Source organism: Cervus canadensis, chromosome 14 (assembly GCF_019320065.1).
Source record: "Cervus canadensis isolate Bull #8, Minnesota chromosome 14, ASM1932006v1, whole genome shotgun sequence".
NCBI lineage: Eukaryota > Metazoa > Chordata > Mammalia > Artiodactyla > Cervidae > Cervus > Cervus canadensis.
In genome coordinates this window covers 32,731,522-32,747,420 of record NC_057399.1, presented here as the reverse complement: position 1 = coordinate 32,747,420, position 15,899 = coordinate 32,731,522, and the positions used below count along the sequence as shown (strand labels likewise).

General features: G+C 35.5%; 1 protein-coding gene across 7 annotated transcripts in view; it reads right to left on the bottom strand.

The window, feature by feature from the left end:
• Positions 1–545: 545 nt before the first annotated feature.
• Positions 546–15,899, bottom strand: part of JAK2 (Janus kinase 2) — a 115,415-nt gene continuing 100,061 nt past the window's right edge. For all 7 annotated transcript variants that reach the window (XM_043486603.1, XM_043486602.1, XM_043486605.1 and 4 more), the window contains 6 exons: positions 14,434–14,623; positions 13,701–13,825; positions 13,121–13,293; positions 3,698–3,815; positions 2,070–2,183; positions 546–1,821 (listed from right to left, as the gene is read on the bottom strand). In XM_043486603.1, coding sequence (XP_043342538.1) covers positions 1,714–1,821; positions 2,070–2,183; positions 3,698–3,815; positions 13,121–13,293; positions 13,701–13,825; positions 14,434–14,623 — 828 coding nt within the window. In that variant the 3' untranslated portion in view covers positions 546–1,713. The remainder of the gene's footprint in view (positions 1,822–2,069; positions 2,184–3,697; positions 3,816–13,120; positions 13,294–13,700; positions 13,826–14,433; positions 14,624–15,899) is intronic.

The window sequence follows — 15,899 nt, the reverse complement described above, 5'->3', positions numbered from 1 at the left end:
CCCAACCCAGGGATCGAACTGGTGTCTCCTGCATTGCAGGCAGATTCTTTACCAGCTTAGCCAAAAGGAAAGCCCAAAAATACTGGAGTGGGTAGCCTATCCTTCCTTCAGGGGATCTTCCCAACCCAGGAATCGAACCGGGGTCTCCTGCATTGCAGGCAGATTCTTTACCAACTGAGCTATGAGGGAAGCCCAAGTACTTTAAAGATAACATAAAAAGCATCTCTTCCCTTCCCTTCCAACAAAAAAACTCAAACTTTATGTGTGAGGCATTTTTTTTTCTTATATAATATGCATTTAAAAATCAGCTCTGAAAGTTAGATAATCTAAAGTCTTTAAGTTAAAAAAAAAAAAAAGAATATAGCACTGAAAATGAACTATTTTCTTTCTAGCCAAAATTCCAAGTATTTTAAACTTTGTATAAATAACACACACACACAAAAACCCACCATATTTTAGGTATGATGTCTAAAATGGAGTAGCACTAAAATGACAACAATAATAAACAACCCTTTATACTTAATTGAAAACACTCATTTTTCTTCAAGATATACATTAAGAATTTTCTACTGGCATTTTTGAATAAAATTAATAAGCATTTTTAAAAATCAATTTAATTTCTCCCTTGTATATAAGAATCTAACAATAACAAAAAAGATCTCTTTTATGACTGCAATAGATTTCTGAAATCCCTAAAATATACATTCTTTAGAAAAAAATTCTTAACCCACTGTGCATCTTAGCAGGCTTATATATATGAAAAACAAAATCTATATTATAGCTTACACTTAAATTTAATGCATGACCATAGGTCCCAGGGATTGAAGAATCTTATTGGCAACCAACAAACAGCTCAAGGGATGACAATATTCCTGGCATTTGTAATCTCAAAATTTTAAAAGAAAACTGTTCATGGTAGTCTTAGAAAAATCTGGAGATAGTTCTATTTAAAAAACATATGTGCCACAAACAAATACAAGGGAGACAAATAAGAAAATATATTGTGTTAATCTTTGTAAACTTGTTCCATTTCAAAATGTATTCTAGAGGGTCAGGAAAATTCCCTATACAAATAAAACTAAACATTTGTTCCCTTTGCTTTGAAAAATATTTACAGTACACAGAACAACAAGCTAAAGTATACACCTGCTTATATTGCTGGCCAGTGACATAGATGTGCAAGGACAAAAAGGTGCATATTCAATTATCTGAGCATCTTAATTTGTCTATAGAGTGAAGTTATCATAGATCAACTATGGAAAAATTAGAAAACATTATTTATGAATACCAGCCCTTGTGTAAAACATCACACAAGACGCCAAGGTGTCATACATTCACTATGGTAAAAACTGTACAGATGTATTCTGTATATATTTAAAATTTACAATTTTTTAATCTCTCATAATTCTTAGTTGAAAAATGTCTAATTTTCTTTTTTTTGCCAAAGAAAAGTAATGTTAACTGACTGATCAGGTTCCCGAAATATTTTACAAAACTCTTTGCTAAGGACTTTTCATCAATGTTTTTGGCTGGTATCCTCATGAAGAAAAACTCACTAAACTTCGAAAGTTTTAAGCAGGTATTTCCACACTTTTGCTGGCTAATATTGTGATATACATAATAATCATATACGTAACAATAGTCCACAGCAATATGAAATACAAAACTTTGTTCTGTAAGTCTATTCTGGTCTCAGAGTGAAGTTCATTTCTTTCATCCAGTCATGTTGTCCCTTATTTGATCAACTCGAACAGCTAGGTCTCTGAAAGAGGGGCGCTGGCTTACATTATTGTTCCAGCATTCTGTCATAATCACATAAATCTGTAAAAGGGAAAATAAACCAAAATTACAATGAACACAAAGCGCCATTTTTTAATTGGTGAAGACATGAATTCGGAACTCCCACTTAATTTTGTTATAGAGGCATATGTCATGGCTGTATCTACATCCACAGTCATGTTTATGCTATTTATCTAAAAGTCCAGTGAACTGCATAAACTGACCTGAAATCCTGGGGTAAAAAGAGAAAGAAAATGCATGATTACTGTGGATAAAAAAAATTTTGTTACCTCATCTGGGCATCCATCTGGTCTTGGTAATCTTCCATTATTCTTCAGGAGTTCTATCAAATGAAACACAATCATCTGTCCTTGTTTGTCATTGCCAATCATACGCATAAATTCCTGAAACACAAACCCACTTTTCAATGACATATTTTTGGTACATTTAATTTGAAGCAGAATTCTCAATTTCTTCCAGTAAATGGGAAAAATCCTGTGTATGTATGTTTCCTTACCTTGAAACTTTTAAAAACAAGACTATTTTAACTTCAAAAACTTCCTTGTCAGTCATACTTCATAAAAGATTGTTAAATGTGGAACCTCTATAATGCCATTTCTGTAACTGTAACACCCTCAACACAAATACCCTGAGAAGAATTCAAAACCAGTGAACTAAAAACACACTGTGTTTGAACACATCATATCACATTTCAGTTGAAATAAAAAGTTGAATGTAGAAGAGGACATAAAAAATGCAGAATGAATATTAAAGCATAAATGCAATGGAGAAATGTTCATATGTTTAAAATTCATAAGATTAAAGTCTGAACCATAAGGTAGAGGAATAGTTACAATGAACACATTTATTTAGATACAGAAGACTCTTGTATATTGGTAAGAAAAATTACCAATATAAAAATGGGCAAAGTACATGAGGATACAATGCACACATGCACATACCCCAAACGCCCAATAAATATGTACTCAATCACACTAAAGGCAGAAATGCAAATTAAAATCAAATCGGTACAACTTCTCTCCCATCAATTTGGCAAAACTGCGTGGAAATGTAACAGTCAACACTGACAAATGATAAAATATATAGCCCTATGCACAGTTACTGAGAGTCTAATTGAGATACAGATTTCCTGGAGAGCATTTTGAAATCATCAAAATCTTTTATATATAAGAGTTCATAATGTTTCACATATAATTACATTTTCACTCTAAGATGACAACCAGAGATAAACATAAATATTTATATATAAGGATAGCCACTATGTTCAATGAGTGTTACTTAAAAGGCTGAAAAACGGAAAATGACTGTCCAGAAACTATATCCTTATGTTGAAACACCACCAAGATATTAGAAGTCATATTTGTAGTAAATATTTATTAACATAGGAAAATGTCCATGTTATAATCTGTAATGAAGAAGCAGGAAAGCAAACTGTACAGTGTGACTTCTTTTATAAATAAAACAAATAAAATTTAATTTTTACATATAAAATTAAAGACTCCTGAAAGAAAACATACTACAGTATTAAAGTGGTTACCTCTAAGTAGCTGAATTAGAGACTACTTTCATTTTCTTTTCTATACTGTCCTATATTAAAATTATACAATGAATAGAAAAAATATTGCTTTAAAAGGTTTAACATTTGCAATAATTCCCGGGATGAATGAGTTTATTGGATTTACTAAAAATAATATTAAGAGAATATATTAAACTACTACAATCCCCACCTTTTAAAACCTCAAGTTAATTTAATGCGTTAGTTTGGGGGTTATTTTGTTGCTTGTTGTCCTATAAATAACCAATAGGAACTCTAAAATAACCCTAAGTTTACTATTACTCTTTGGAAAAGCTTTTCTCATGTTAAAAAACATTGAAAGTAAACAGAAAGCATACTGACCGCTGGCGGGCTTTTACTCTTCTCAATGTACGTGAAGAGTTCATAGAGAACCACTCCGAAGCTCCAAACATCTGAGGCCACGGAAAACTTGCTCTCTGTCAGTGACTCTGGTGCATACCTGTAAAATACTTAAAAGTGTTACTTGATGTGCCAGCTCTCGATTTTACCTGCAAATCACTGGATTTAAAAACAAAACAAAAAACAAGGTGTAGAGAAAAGGGCTAACACATCAGGCCTGAGTTTGCAATCATCAAAAAGGTCTGTGGTTGAATGCTGACACTTGACTGGTACCTGGGATGTTAGATTCAGGAGGGTTTCCACAATCCCTAAATGACAGAAGTGGCTTACTGCACCTAAACCACTTCCATAGACAATGTGAATCTAGAGTTTTGGTATATGCCAGACAGAAAATATCTACATGGGTCAGTTCCAATAAAAACTGTGGGCACTGAGTCTCTATTAAGCTTCCTTAGTAGATGACATTTTGCACATGTAGTCAGAATTTATTGCTGGGGGAATTAAGTGTGTCCCATCTGACTTCACTGGGAGAGGACACTTGAAAACATGTGCTTAGTTTCCTCCAGGCATTGCACAGAGTCTTTTCCTTTTGCTGATTTTGCTTTCCATCCTTCCTCTGTAAGAGTCGTAGTTATGCTTATGACAGTATGCTGAGTCCTATGAGTCCTTCCAGTGATGATCAAACCTGAGGGTGGTCTTGGGAACCACAACACACAAAGATAACTGAAAGCCAAGAAAAAAAAATTAATTTTGTCTCCTTAACACGAGGGTTAATTGCACAGTACTTTCAAAGAAATGAAAAAAAAAAAAAAAAAGCTGATCTCTCCAAGTTAAGCTTAAAATGAATCCAGGTAAGTATCCTAGGGGGGCTTCCCTGGTGGCTCAGATGGTAAAGGATCTGCCTGCAATGCAGGAGAATAGGGTCCGATCCCTGAGTTGGGAAGATTCCCTGGAGGAGGACATGGCAATCCATTCTAGTATTCTTGCTCGGAAAATCCCATGGACAGAGGAGCCTGGCAGGCTGCAGTCCATAAGGTCAGAGAGAGTCAGACACAACTGAAGTGACTTGGCATGCATGCAAGTATCCTAGAGAAAAAAGTGCCTTTTAAGCTGGAGAAGACTTGAAACTATTAACATATAAAACAAATAACTGTTAATCTGAAAGGGGGTGATTAAAGAGGGAACATAGAAAATAGAAAGTCACAGGGGAAAATGGTGTCATCCTTTCCCTCAAGTATTAACACTACCCAAGGGAGAATTTTGGCCAATGGATTATGAACATCATGGTCCACAACGTTTATATTCTGTTTATATTCATTACAGAGAATAATGAAAGATCTGTTTTAAACTGGGATTTAAAATATAAATTATATAAACTGAATCTCTCCTTCAGCCTATGGTTTCTCACTTCCAGAAAGCCTCCTCTAACTAGTTAAGGTCTTAATGACCTCATGCTACTGAATTTCTACAGTACTTTCAGTCTATACTACACAACCATGTAATGCTCTATTATTTTTATATTTATTTTAAAAATTTACATATTTAGTTATGTTAGTTTATCCCACAAATGGAATATAACCTCCTTGAAGAGTACTACTCCCTCAGCCTTTGCAAAATATTCTCTTACTCTGGTTTTCATGAAAGCACTCTGTAATTTCTCCCTTCATTTTCACATTACATATGTAAGGATAAATACAAAGGAAAAAAGAAGCCCACATAGAAAAGGAGGGAAAAGACTCTCTCATTTACTTTAGAAAATTTAGAATTGTGAATTCTCTCTTTGAAATATATGTAAAAATCTTTTTAAAGGCTTTTGCTTAAAAGCCTCTTGCCAGGTTTACATATAGCAATGTCTTTCTCAAGAACCTGGAAACCACCTCTTCAGAATGCAGTTATCAAGGAAGATCATGCCCCTACATCCCAGTTTAAGTGGGAGGGTAGGAGCCTAACTTGGGCTGGTGCCTCCTGCAAGTTGCAAAACTATCTCCTATCATAAAGGTATGAAAAGTTTATTTTTTCTTTGGATAAAGCCAATTAGCTAACACAAATGGGAACTCCTATTAATAAGTGAATTTAGGATGAACTTACGTGTGACAGATGATGCTGTCAAGTCCTCTTACTTTAGGACTAGTTACTGTTTATCCTGAGAACATATATGAAACGAGTTGAATTGGCTTGGCCATATCCAAGAGTGAGATTTCTTTCTGTTTTTTTGCAATCTCTTAGCAGACTGCTTATGATGCATATTACTTTCTGGATTAATGTGTATTCAGTAATGAAACTGTTTTCTTTCTATTCTGTTTCGGGGGAGAGGCTTTCTGGGTTGAGAGGAGATTTGTTTTTAATAACATTTACCCAGCACGTTCCCTCCTTTTCTCCATTCTCTGAAGTTGGGTTTCCCTAAGTTCCATCATTAGAGCTTTTCCTCTCTTTCAAAAAATTTCCCTAAGATAGTGTCATCCACTTACACACTAAGGTCTCCCAAATTTACAGCCACTTAATCTTTGACGCTTCTTTTGTGTTTCAGACTTACTGAAAATTCACGCGTTAAAGTTCCATGAGCAAAAAGAAATCCAGCCAACCTGTACAAGATTATTTTACCTTCTCTGTGCAATCAATGAATGGCATCAAATCTATCTAACTCCCTAAACTGAAAATCTTAAGAATTATATTTGACTCATTTTTCACTCCAAAGTCTACTGAGTCACTAAGTTTCTTTAGTATGTCTTAGATATGTCTCTAATCAGCCTCCCAATCCAATACTGCCATTACAGTCTTCGGTTAGATCCTTATCTCATGACTAGTACAGAGTTCTTCAAACCAGGTGAGGAGTAAGCAGAAAAACATACAAATATTTCCCAAGGGGCTGTATAGCAAGAACAGTATAAGGATTCTCCATTACTTCAAAACCGTGCTTTAATAATTAAAAAAAAAAATGTCAGCAGAAGCATTTTCTCTTAGTTCTTAATACAAAGAAGAACCTACAGGGCAAGCTGTAAGCTAAACAACACTTTTGAACAATAAAAGCAATGTAGATGACAATGATTCTTTTAAATGAAATTACATATTTTAAAAAATATGGTGGCTAAATCCTATGGATAAAAATGATGATTTCTTTCAAACTTTACATTTAGTGTTTGCTTTTCAATAAGTCAGTTAAAATATGTTCTATCAACTCCTTTTGAAATATTTATATAAAAATTAGTTGACCTCATTTACTTATATAAAACACTTGGAATTTTTACTTGCTACTATGAAAATAAAACAATATGCTAACTATCTAATTAGTTTCTAGAAGTATATAGCTTTCTTTTTCATTAAATACATAAAATTTTGATCATGATGACAATGATATGGTTTCTGATTTTTATACAAGCTTCTTATTAGTGAATCCCCAAAATCAAACATCAGGGCTTCCCAAGTGGCGATACTGGTAAAGAATCCACCTATCAATGCAGGAGATGCAAGAGACATGGGCTGGATCACTGGGTGGGGAAGATATGCTGGAGAAGGAAATGGAAACTCACTGCAGTATTCTTGCCTGGAAAATCCCTGATGAATTACAGTCTACGGGTTGCAAAAAGTTGACGCGACTGAGCAGCCCAAAGTCAAACATCAGAGTTCAATTTCCCTAAAACATTTGTTTACTGAAGGAGTAACAGGCCTTTTACCATATGCCTTACTTCATAAAACATAAATCTTAACTATATTTTATTCTGTATTATGTATTGGAAATTTAAGTAATAAGAAGCAATTTATCTTAATTATTTAATAATGAAATTTTTTACTAAATATATATCATCTTAAGCTTATCCTGCCCTGGAGGAGGGCATGGCAACCCACTCCGCTATCCTCACCTGGAGAATCCCACAGACAGAGGAGCCTGCAGTCCTCCTCTGGACAGAAAGGCTACAGTCCATGAGGTTGCAAAGAGTCGGACACAACTGAAGCAACTTAGCATGCATGCACGCACATAAGCTTATCCTGACTTCCTTTGTGATTAATCTTTCCAGATATTCAGGAAGAAATACAGGGCTCAAAGCTTTAGGGGCTTTCTTTATGATAAGAATATAAAGTTAGGTATGAAAGTGAATATTTAAAATTAGAAAAGAAAGAATCTCAAAAGGAAGGAACTCTGACAGATATGCTTTGTTAGCTTCATTGTAAACATGTCTCTCTGCACATGTGTTCTATAGTTTATGATTTTTTTAAAAAGAGTATTTCATAACATTAATTACTTGAACTGAAAAATGAACTAAGGTTTTTTTCTGTCAGAAAAATAAGTGTATTTGTTTATGAGGACGGTATTGCTAAGCAGACTGAATGAAGGACATTCTTCATTAAGTGACTCAATCTTTGAGATAGTGCAAGGGATTGTCATATTTAAATCATGTATTTAAAAATGATAAAATGTTATGTAAAATACTGTATTGAAATTAATAATATTCTGTTCTTTAACTTTTATAAACATATATACAAGATGCCTCTACATGAGAGTAATACCATGGTTTGAATTAATTTGAAAAAAATTTTTTGGCATACTTCCCGGAAACTGAGAAAATGAAAGACCCTAATGACTGGGTAGTAAATCCACTTTTGAAAATCAAGTGGGTTTAATTCTTTGTTTTCTATGAAATTGAAAACAGAATGGATCTAATGAAACTGCCAGCTAACAAATTCTATTGGTAGATCACTGTATACTGTTTTGCTTATCACAAGTCATAAACATGAATGACATTGTTAAAACAAAACTCCTTCCATTCCCATCTCATTTATACAAAAAAGTTTTCTCTGTGTTTACAAAAACAAAAATAAACTTGGAATTTACGTTGAATCTGGTCCCATTATACAAGTAAATAATATTTATCTAAGGCTATATGGACTAGTTGGAGAGGGGAAAAAAAAACTCCATATCTCATTAAGAAATGATTGCAATAAAATTTTTTAAAGAACTATTCAAATTACTAATCTAAATTAATAATTCATTTATATTGCATTGGAAATTGCACCCTGGCAGTAACTTCAATGATAATTCAATCCAGAAGAAAAAAAATGAATAGTTTTGTGGTCACAGGAAATTTTAAAATTAATTCAATTTATATATGTATTTTGGTTACAAAGGAGATTATCAAGATAGATTCCAAGTGCAAAATAAAATACATTATGCAGAATTCTGAGAAGGGAGGTGTAAACATAATTTTAAAGAGAAAAAGGAATAACAAAAAGTTTCTATCAAAAAGAAAGTCTCTTCCTATACCTTTTTAAGTGGGTGACAATCGGTATCAAGTCGCTGTGGCATTTGGATTTTACTGTATACCCCTAAAGGACTGATATGTCTTGTATTAATGTCATTATTTATAATACTTTACAAAATATTTACAACCATATAAAATTTTTAAATGTTTCATAAAGAATATAGTTTTTGATAATTCTTTCAATGAGTATATATGCACAAACAGTTTCAAAATCAATGACCTAGATACCTGAAAAAGTTGTCTAACTAGTCCTCTCTCACCAGTTCTGGTGTGAAGTCCCTGATACACTAAAAAATTACGGACGTGCCCCCAAAGCTTTTGTTTATGTGTGTTGTATCTACTAATATTTACCATATTAGATTTCAAAACCAAGGAGATGTAAAAGTATCATTAAAAATAACAATAAACCCAGTAATACTAGCATAAATAACATTTTTATAAAAAATAATTATTTTCCAAAACAACAAATTTTGTATTTAGAGTAGTATGTTTTACATTGTTGTTTCTTTAATGTTGGTTTAATACACCTTTTTTGCACCTGATTTTTAAAAAAATTTTATATGATTTTTAAAGGTTATATACCATCTACAAAATATTAGCTATATTCTCCATGTTGAACAAATATATCCCTGTATCCTATCTTACATCCAGTAGTTTGTACCTCCCATTCGGCCACCCCCATAATGCCCCTCCCTACTTGTAACCACTAGTTTACTCTCTGTATCTGTGAGTCTGCTTCTTTTTTTGTTACATTCACTAGTTTGTTGTATTTTTGATTCCAAATATAAGTGATATCATACAGTATTTATCTTTCTCTGTCTGACCCTCTAAGTTCAACCATGTTGTTGCAAATGACAAAATTTCATTATTTTTTAAGGCTAAGTAGTATTCCACTGTATGTGTATGTACATACAGTTCCATCACGTGTGTATCTATCTATGTATACATAAAAGAGATTCATTTCGGAGGTAAAAACACACACAGACTAGATGGAAGGAAAAATATATTTATAAATACACATTTATACATACATAGGAGCACCAAAATATATAAAGCAAATATTATCAGACCTAAAGGGAGAAATTAAAAGCAATACAATAACAACAGTAGGGGACTTTAGCACCCCACTTAGAGCAGTGGATAGATAATTCACAGAAAAATTAATAAGGAAACAGCTGGCCTTAAATGACATATTAGATGAGATGGAGTTCAAAGGTATGTACAGAATACTCATTCTTCTAAGGTGCACATGGAACACTCCAAGATAGATCACATATTAAGCCACAAGTTGTCTCAATAATTCAAGAAGACTGAAATCATATCAAGCATCTTTTCCAACTATAATGGTATGAAATTAGAGATCACAATAAGAAAATTGGACCACCACAGAAATATGAAGATTAAACAACATGCTGGGGCTTCCCTGGTGGTCCTGTGGTTAAGAATCCACCTTGCAATACAGCGACACTGGTTCAGCTCCCCGTCCGGGAAGGCTGCCTCCGCCACGGGACAACTGGGCCCATGTGCCACAGCTCCGGAGTCTGCTCTGCAGCCGACCAGCTGCAGCTGCCGAGCCGTGTACAGCTGCTGAAGCCTGCACAGCCGAGAGCCCGTGCTAGCCAGCAAGAGAAGCCACCACAATAGAAGCCAGGGCACTGCAGTTAGAAAACAGCCCCTGCTAGCCACAACTAGAGAAAGCTGGCGCATAGCAACAAAGATCTAGTGCAGCCAAAAATAATAAACATAAAATTTAAAAAATAAACAACATGCTACTAAACAACTAATAGGTCAATGAAGAAATCAAAAGAGAAAAATTAAATCCAAAGACAAATGAAAACAGAAATAAAGCACACCAAAATCTACTGAATGAACCAAAAGTAGTTCTAGGAAGGAAGCTCACAATACAGGCCTACCTCAATAAACAAGAAAAATCTCACAAATAATCTGAATTTACACCTAAAGTAACCAGAAAAAGATCAAAGTCCAAAGTTATTAGAAGGAAGGAGATAACAAAGATGAGGGCAGAAATAAAGACTGAAAATGGCAGAAAGTAAAGAACTCAAGAGCCTCTCGATGAAGGTGAAAGAGGAGAGTAAAAAGCTGGCTTAAAACTCAACATTCAAAAAACTAAGATCATGGCATCTGATCCCATCACTTCATGGCAAATAGATGGTGAAACAGTGGAAACAGTGACAGATTTTATTTTCTTAGGCTCCAAGATCACTGGATGGTGACTGCAGCCATGGTATTAAAAGATGCTTGCTCTTTGGAAGAAAAGCTATGACCAACCTAGAAAACTATTAAAGTGCTGCACTCAATATGTCAGCAAGTTTGAAAAAACTCAGCAGTGGCCACAGGACAGGAAAAAGTTGATCTTCATCTCAATTCCCAAGAAGCGGAGTACTAAAGAATGCTCAAACTACCAGACAATTGCACTCATTTCCTGTGCTAGTAAGGTTATGCTCAAAATCCCCTAAGTTAGGCTTCAGCACTACAGGAACCAAGAACTTCCAGATGTTCAAGCAAGAACAAGCAGGAGATCAAGTTGGAGAACAACTTGGAGATCAAGTTGCCAACATTCACTGGTTCAAAGAGAAAGCAAGGCAATTCCAGAAAAATATCTACCTGTTTCACTGACTATGCTAAAGTCTGTGACAGTGTGGATCACAAAAAACTGGAAAATTCTTTAAGAGATGATAATACCAGACCATCTTACCTGTCTCCTGAGAAACATGTATGCCAGTCAAGAAGCAACAGCTAGAACCTTATATGGAACAACTGACTGGTGCAAAATTGAGAGAGGAGTATATAAAGGCTGTTTATTGTCACCCTGTTAACTTATACACAGAGCACATTATGCGATATGCTGGGCTGGATGAGTTATAAGCTGTAATCAAGACTGCCGGGAGAAATAACAACTTCAGATATGCAGATGATACCATTTTAGTGGCAGAAAGCAAAGAGAAACTAAAGAACCTCTAAAGAGGAGAATGAAAAAGCTGGTTTAAAGCTCAATATTACAAAACCAAGATCACAGCATCTGATCCATCAATTCATGGCAAATAGAGAAGGGGAAAAGGTGGAAGCAGTGACAGATTTCCTCTTCTTGGGCTCTAATATCACTGTGGATGGTGACTGCAGCCATGAAATTAGAAGATGCTTGCTTCTTGGAAGAAAGCTATAACAAACCTAGACAGTATACTAAAAAGGAAGGACATCAGTTTGCTGACTAAGGTCCATATAGTCAAGGCTATGGTCTTTCCAGTAGTCATGTATGGATGTGAGAACTGGACCATAAGGAAGGTAGAGTGCCAAAGAATTGATGCTTTCAAACTGTGGTGCTGGCCAAGACTCTTGAGAGTCCCGTGGACAGCAAGGAAACCAAACCAGTCAATCTTAAAGCAAAGAGATCAAAATCAGTCAATCAACTCTGAATACTCAGTGGAAGGACTGAGGCTGAAGCTGAAGCTCCAGTATTTTGGTCACCTGATGCAAACAGCTGACTCACTGGAAAAGTCCCTGAAGCTAGGAAAGATTGAGGGCAGAAGGAGGAGAGGGCATCAGAGGATGAGACAGCTAGATGGCATCACCGATACAATTGACATGAACTTAGGCAAACTCCGGGAGATGGTGAAGGACAGGGAGGCCTGGTGTGCTACAGTCCACGGGTCACAAAGAGTCAGACATAACGTGGCTACTGAATAACAACAACAGCACTCAAAGCAATCTACAGATCTATTGCAATTCTTATCAAAATTCCAACGGCATGTTTCACAGAACTAGAAAAAATTCTAAAATTTGTATGAAACTACAAAAGATCCTTTGAGAAAGGGAACAACCTTGATAAAGAACAAAGCTGGAGGTAGCATGGCGAAAAGGACAGTTCAATAAACAGTGTTGAGAAAACTGGGCAGATACATGGAAAAGAATGAAATTAGACCATTACTTACACCACATATAAAAATTAACATCAAAACAGATTAAAAACTTGAATGTTTGACCTAAAACCATAAAATTCCCAGAGGAAAACATAGGGAGTAACTTCATTGATTATTATTATAAATATATAAATGACAAACTACTAAAAATAAAAATAAAGTTTGAAGTCTGTGCTCCAAAACTTCATTTTATGGTACTAAAACATACTCACCAGAATATGGGACTTTCACCAGGCTCTTTCACTTTGTAGTACTCTTTGTCTTGTGGCAAGACTTTGGTTAATCCAAAATCTCCTATTTTAACTCTGTTTTCATTCTCCACTAGTATATTCCTTGTCGCCAGATCCCTGTGGATATACCTTTTTGTACCAAGATACTCCATACCCTATGGATAAAATAACATTTTTCTTTCAGCCAGCTTTATAAACATAAACAATTTAGTCTTCTGTACCTACTCCCTTAATTATCTAAGGAAAATTCTAGAGAAAATAGAAAAAATTATATTATTTCTTAATAATTACTTCAACATATTCTCTTTATTTGGGCTTCCCTGGTGGCTCAGATGGTAAAGAATCCACCTGTGATACAGGAGACCTAGGTTTGATCCTTGGGTCAGGAAGATCCCTTGGAGAAGGGAATGGCTACCCACTCCAATATTCTTGCCTAGAGAAACCCATGAACAAAGGAGTCTGGCGGGCTATAGTCCATGGGATCACAAAAGAGTCAGACATGATTGAGCAACTAAGCACAAACTCTCTTCATTTACAAACAAATAGCCAGGATATTAGGTACCTTGCATATCTGAGATGTGTACTGCAGAAGTTTTTTATGATCTATCCGTTCTTTATGTTTTTGGAGATAGTCTCGTAAACTTCCATATGGTAAATACTCCATAATTAATCTTAGATTATGCCGGCCTATTAACACACAAATGAGAACGTAATGTTTTATTCTGCCATGTTTTATTGATGAACTAATACAAGACAACTGTATATGAATGACCTAAAGAGATATAAAATCTGAGTCTAAGATGACAAAACCTGATTATAAATTAAAAGTCATATGGTAGTTAGGAAAACTAACTTTCTGATTCAAAATGGTCTGAACAGAAAGTTTTAGAAATACTTATGTTTTAATCTCCTGTAACCATTTATGCAAATCAAAATAAGCTGATGCAAAAACTTACTTTCTCTTCTCTATACTGAATAAAAAGGATCTAATTAAAAAATAATATTTCTATAGAAAATATGAACAATTTCTTTCTTTAGAAATGATATTCCCTTGGTACACTAAAGCAAAAATAGCAACCACCATCCTCAGTGAAAAGAATGATCAGCCAAGTAATCGAGGATTTCCTATAGTCACAGCCCACCAACACCAAACACAGTCTCCAGTCATCCAGAATGTTTCCTTCTCTGGACACTGGAATATTTTAAGTCCAGATCTGGAGACATCATAGGTTTCTATTACCCAGTATACCAAAGACATATCCTAAGTTCAAAAAAAGCATCAATGGGCAACACACCAGCACTGTAGCAGACTCCTTTGTACTTCACAATGTTGTCATGCTGCAAGGATTTAAGGATTTCAATTTCTCTTTCGAAGTCTCTGAGGTGCTCTTCAGTACTGTGCTGGAGCTTTTTCACAGCCACCACCTCCCCAGTATTGTCTTGTAGAGGGTCATACCGGCACATCTCCACACTCCCAAAATTACCCTTAAACAACACATATCACATTAAGATACAAATCTCAAGTTTTCTAGAAAAATTACTAATTCTGATTATACAGATCATAAACATTATTTTTTAAGATAAGCCAAAGGACATGCCAGGGAATTTCTAAATTTCTGTCACTAACTTCCAGGAAGAACTTTTCTTTTTCACAATGTAGACTTTGATATCACTGTCAGTGAGCTGCATGGAATAAGGGTCTGTTATGGACTGAATGTCCATGCCCCATCCCCTCAAATTTGTATGATAAAGCCCTAATCCCAGTGTGAGTGCTTTTGGAGACAGGGCCTCTGAAGAGGTAATAAGGGTTAAATAAGGTCATAAGAGTGAGGCCTTCCTCCTGTAAGACTAGTGCCATTACAAGAAGAAGAGACACCAGTGCTCTCTGCCGCATGAGGACATAGTGAGAAAGTTGCCAGGTGGCAAGCTAAACAGAGAGTCTTCACCAGAAACCAAACCCTACTGGAACCTTGATCTTAAGACTTATCTCGAGAACTTTGAGAAAAAAATGTCTGCTGCTTAAGCCAAGGTCATGCTGTGTCATTGGTAGCTTCTGTGATTATCTCCCAATATTCTCTACATTCTGATAGTCAAGCTCTTTTAAAATCCCGTTCCTTTGAGTGTAGGCTATAAACTCATTTATAGTGAACATTGACTGAAAGTGAAAGAGAGTGAAAGACTGAAGGCAGGAGGAGAAGGGGATGACAGAGGATGAGACGGTTAGATGGGATCACCGACTCGATGGACATGACTTTGAGCAAGCTCTGGGAGCTGGTGATGGACAGGGAAGCCTGGCGTGCTGCAGTCCATGGGGTCACATAGAGTTGGACATGACTGAGCGACTGAACTGAACTGACAGTGAACAGAATATGGCAAGAGTTAGAAGATGCCATGCCTGAGCCAAGGCTATAAAAAGATCATGCCTTCAATCTTGGGTGTTTACTCTCAGTACCCATGTTGATAGGCAGCCTATGGAGAGGCCCATGTAAGTGAGCTAGCAAGCAGATATTCTGAGGCCTATCAATAGCCATGTGACAAGCTTGAAAGTAAGTCCTTCCCTAGTTAAGCTTTCAAATAAAACTGCAAGACCTGGCTGATACGTTGGTTGCAGTCTTTTGAGAGACCCTGTGCTAGAATCATCCAGCTAAGTTGCTCCTAGATTCCTGACTCACCTAATAAATGTTTTTTTTTTTTCCAGCTGTTAAGTTTTAGGGTAATTTGTTGCACAGCAATAGATAATGAATATACCAAATACCTAGAC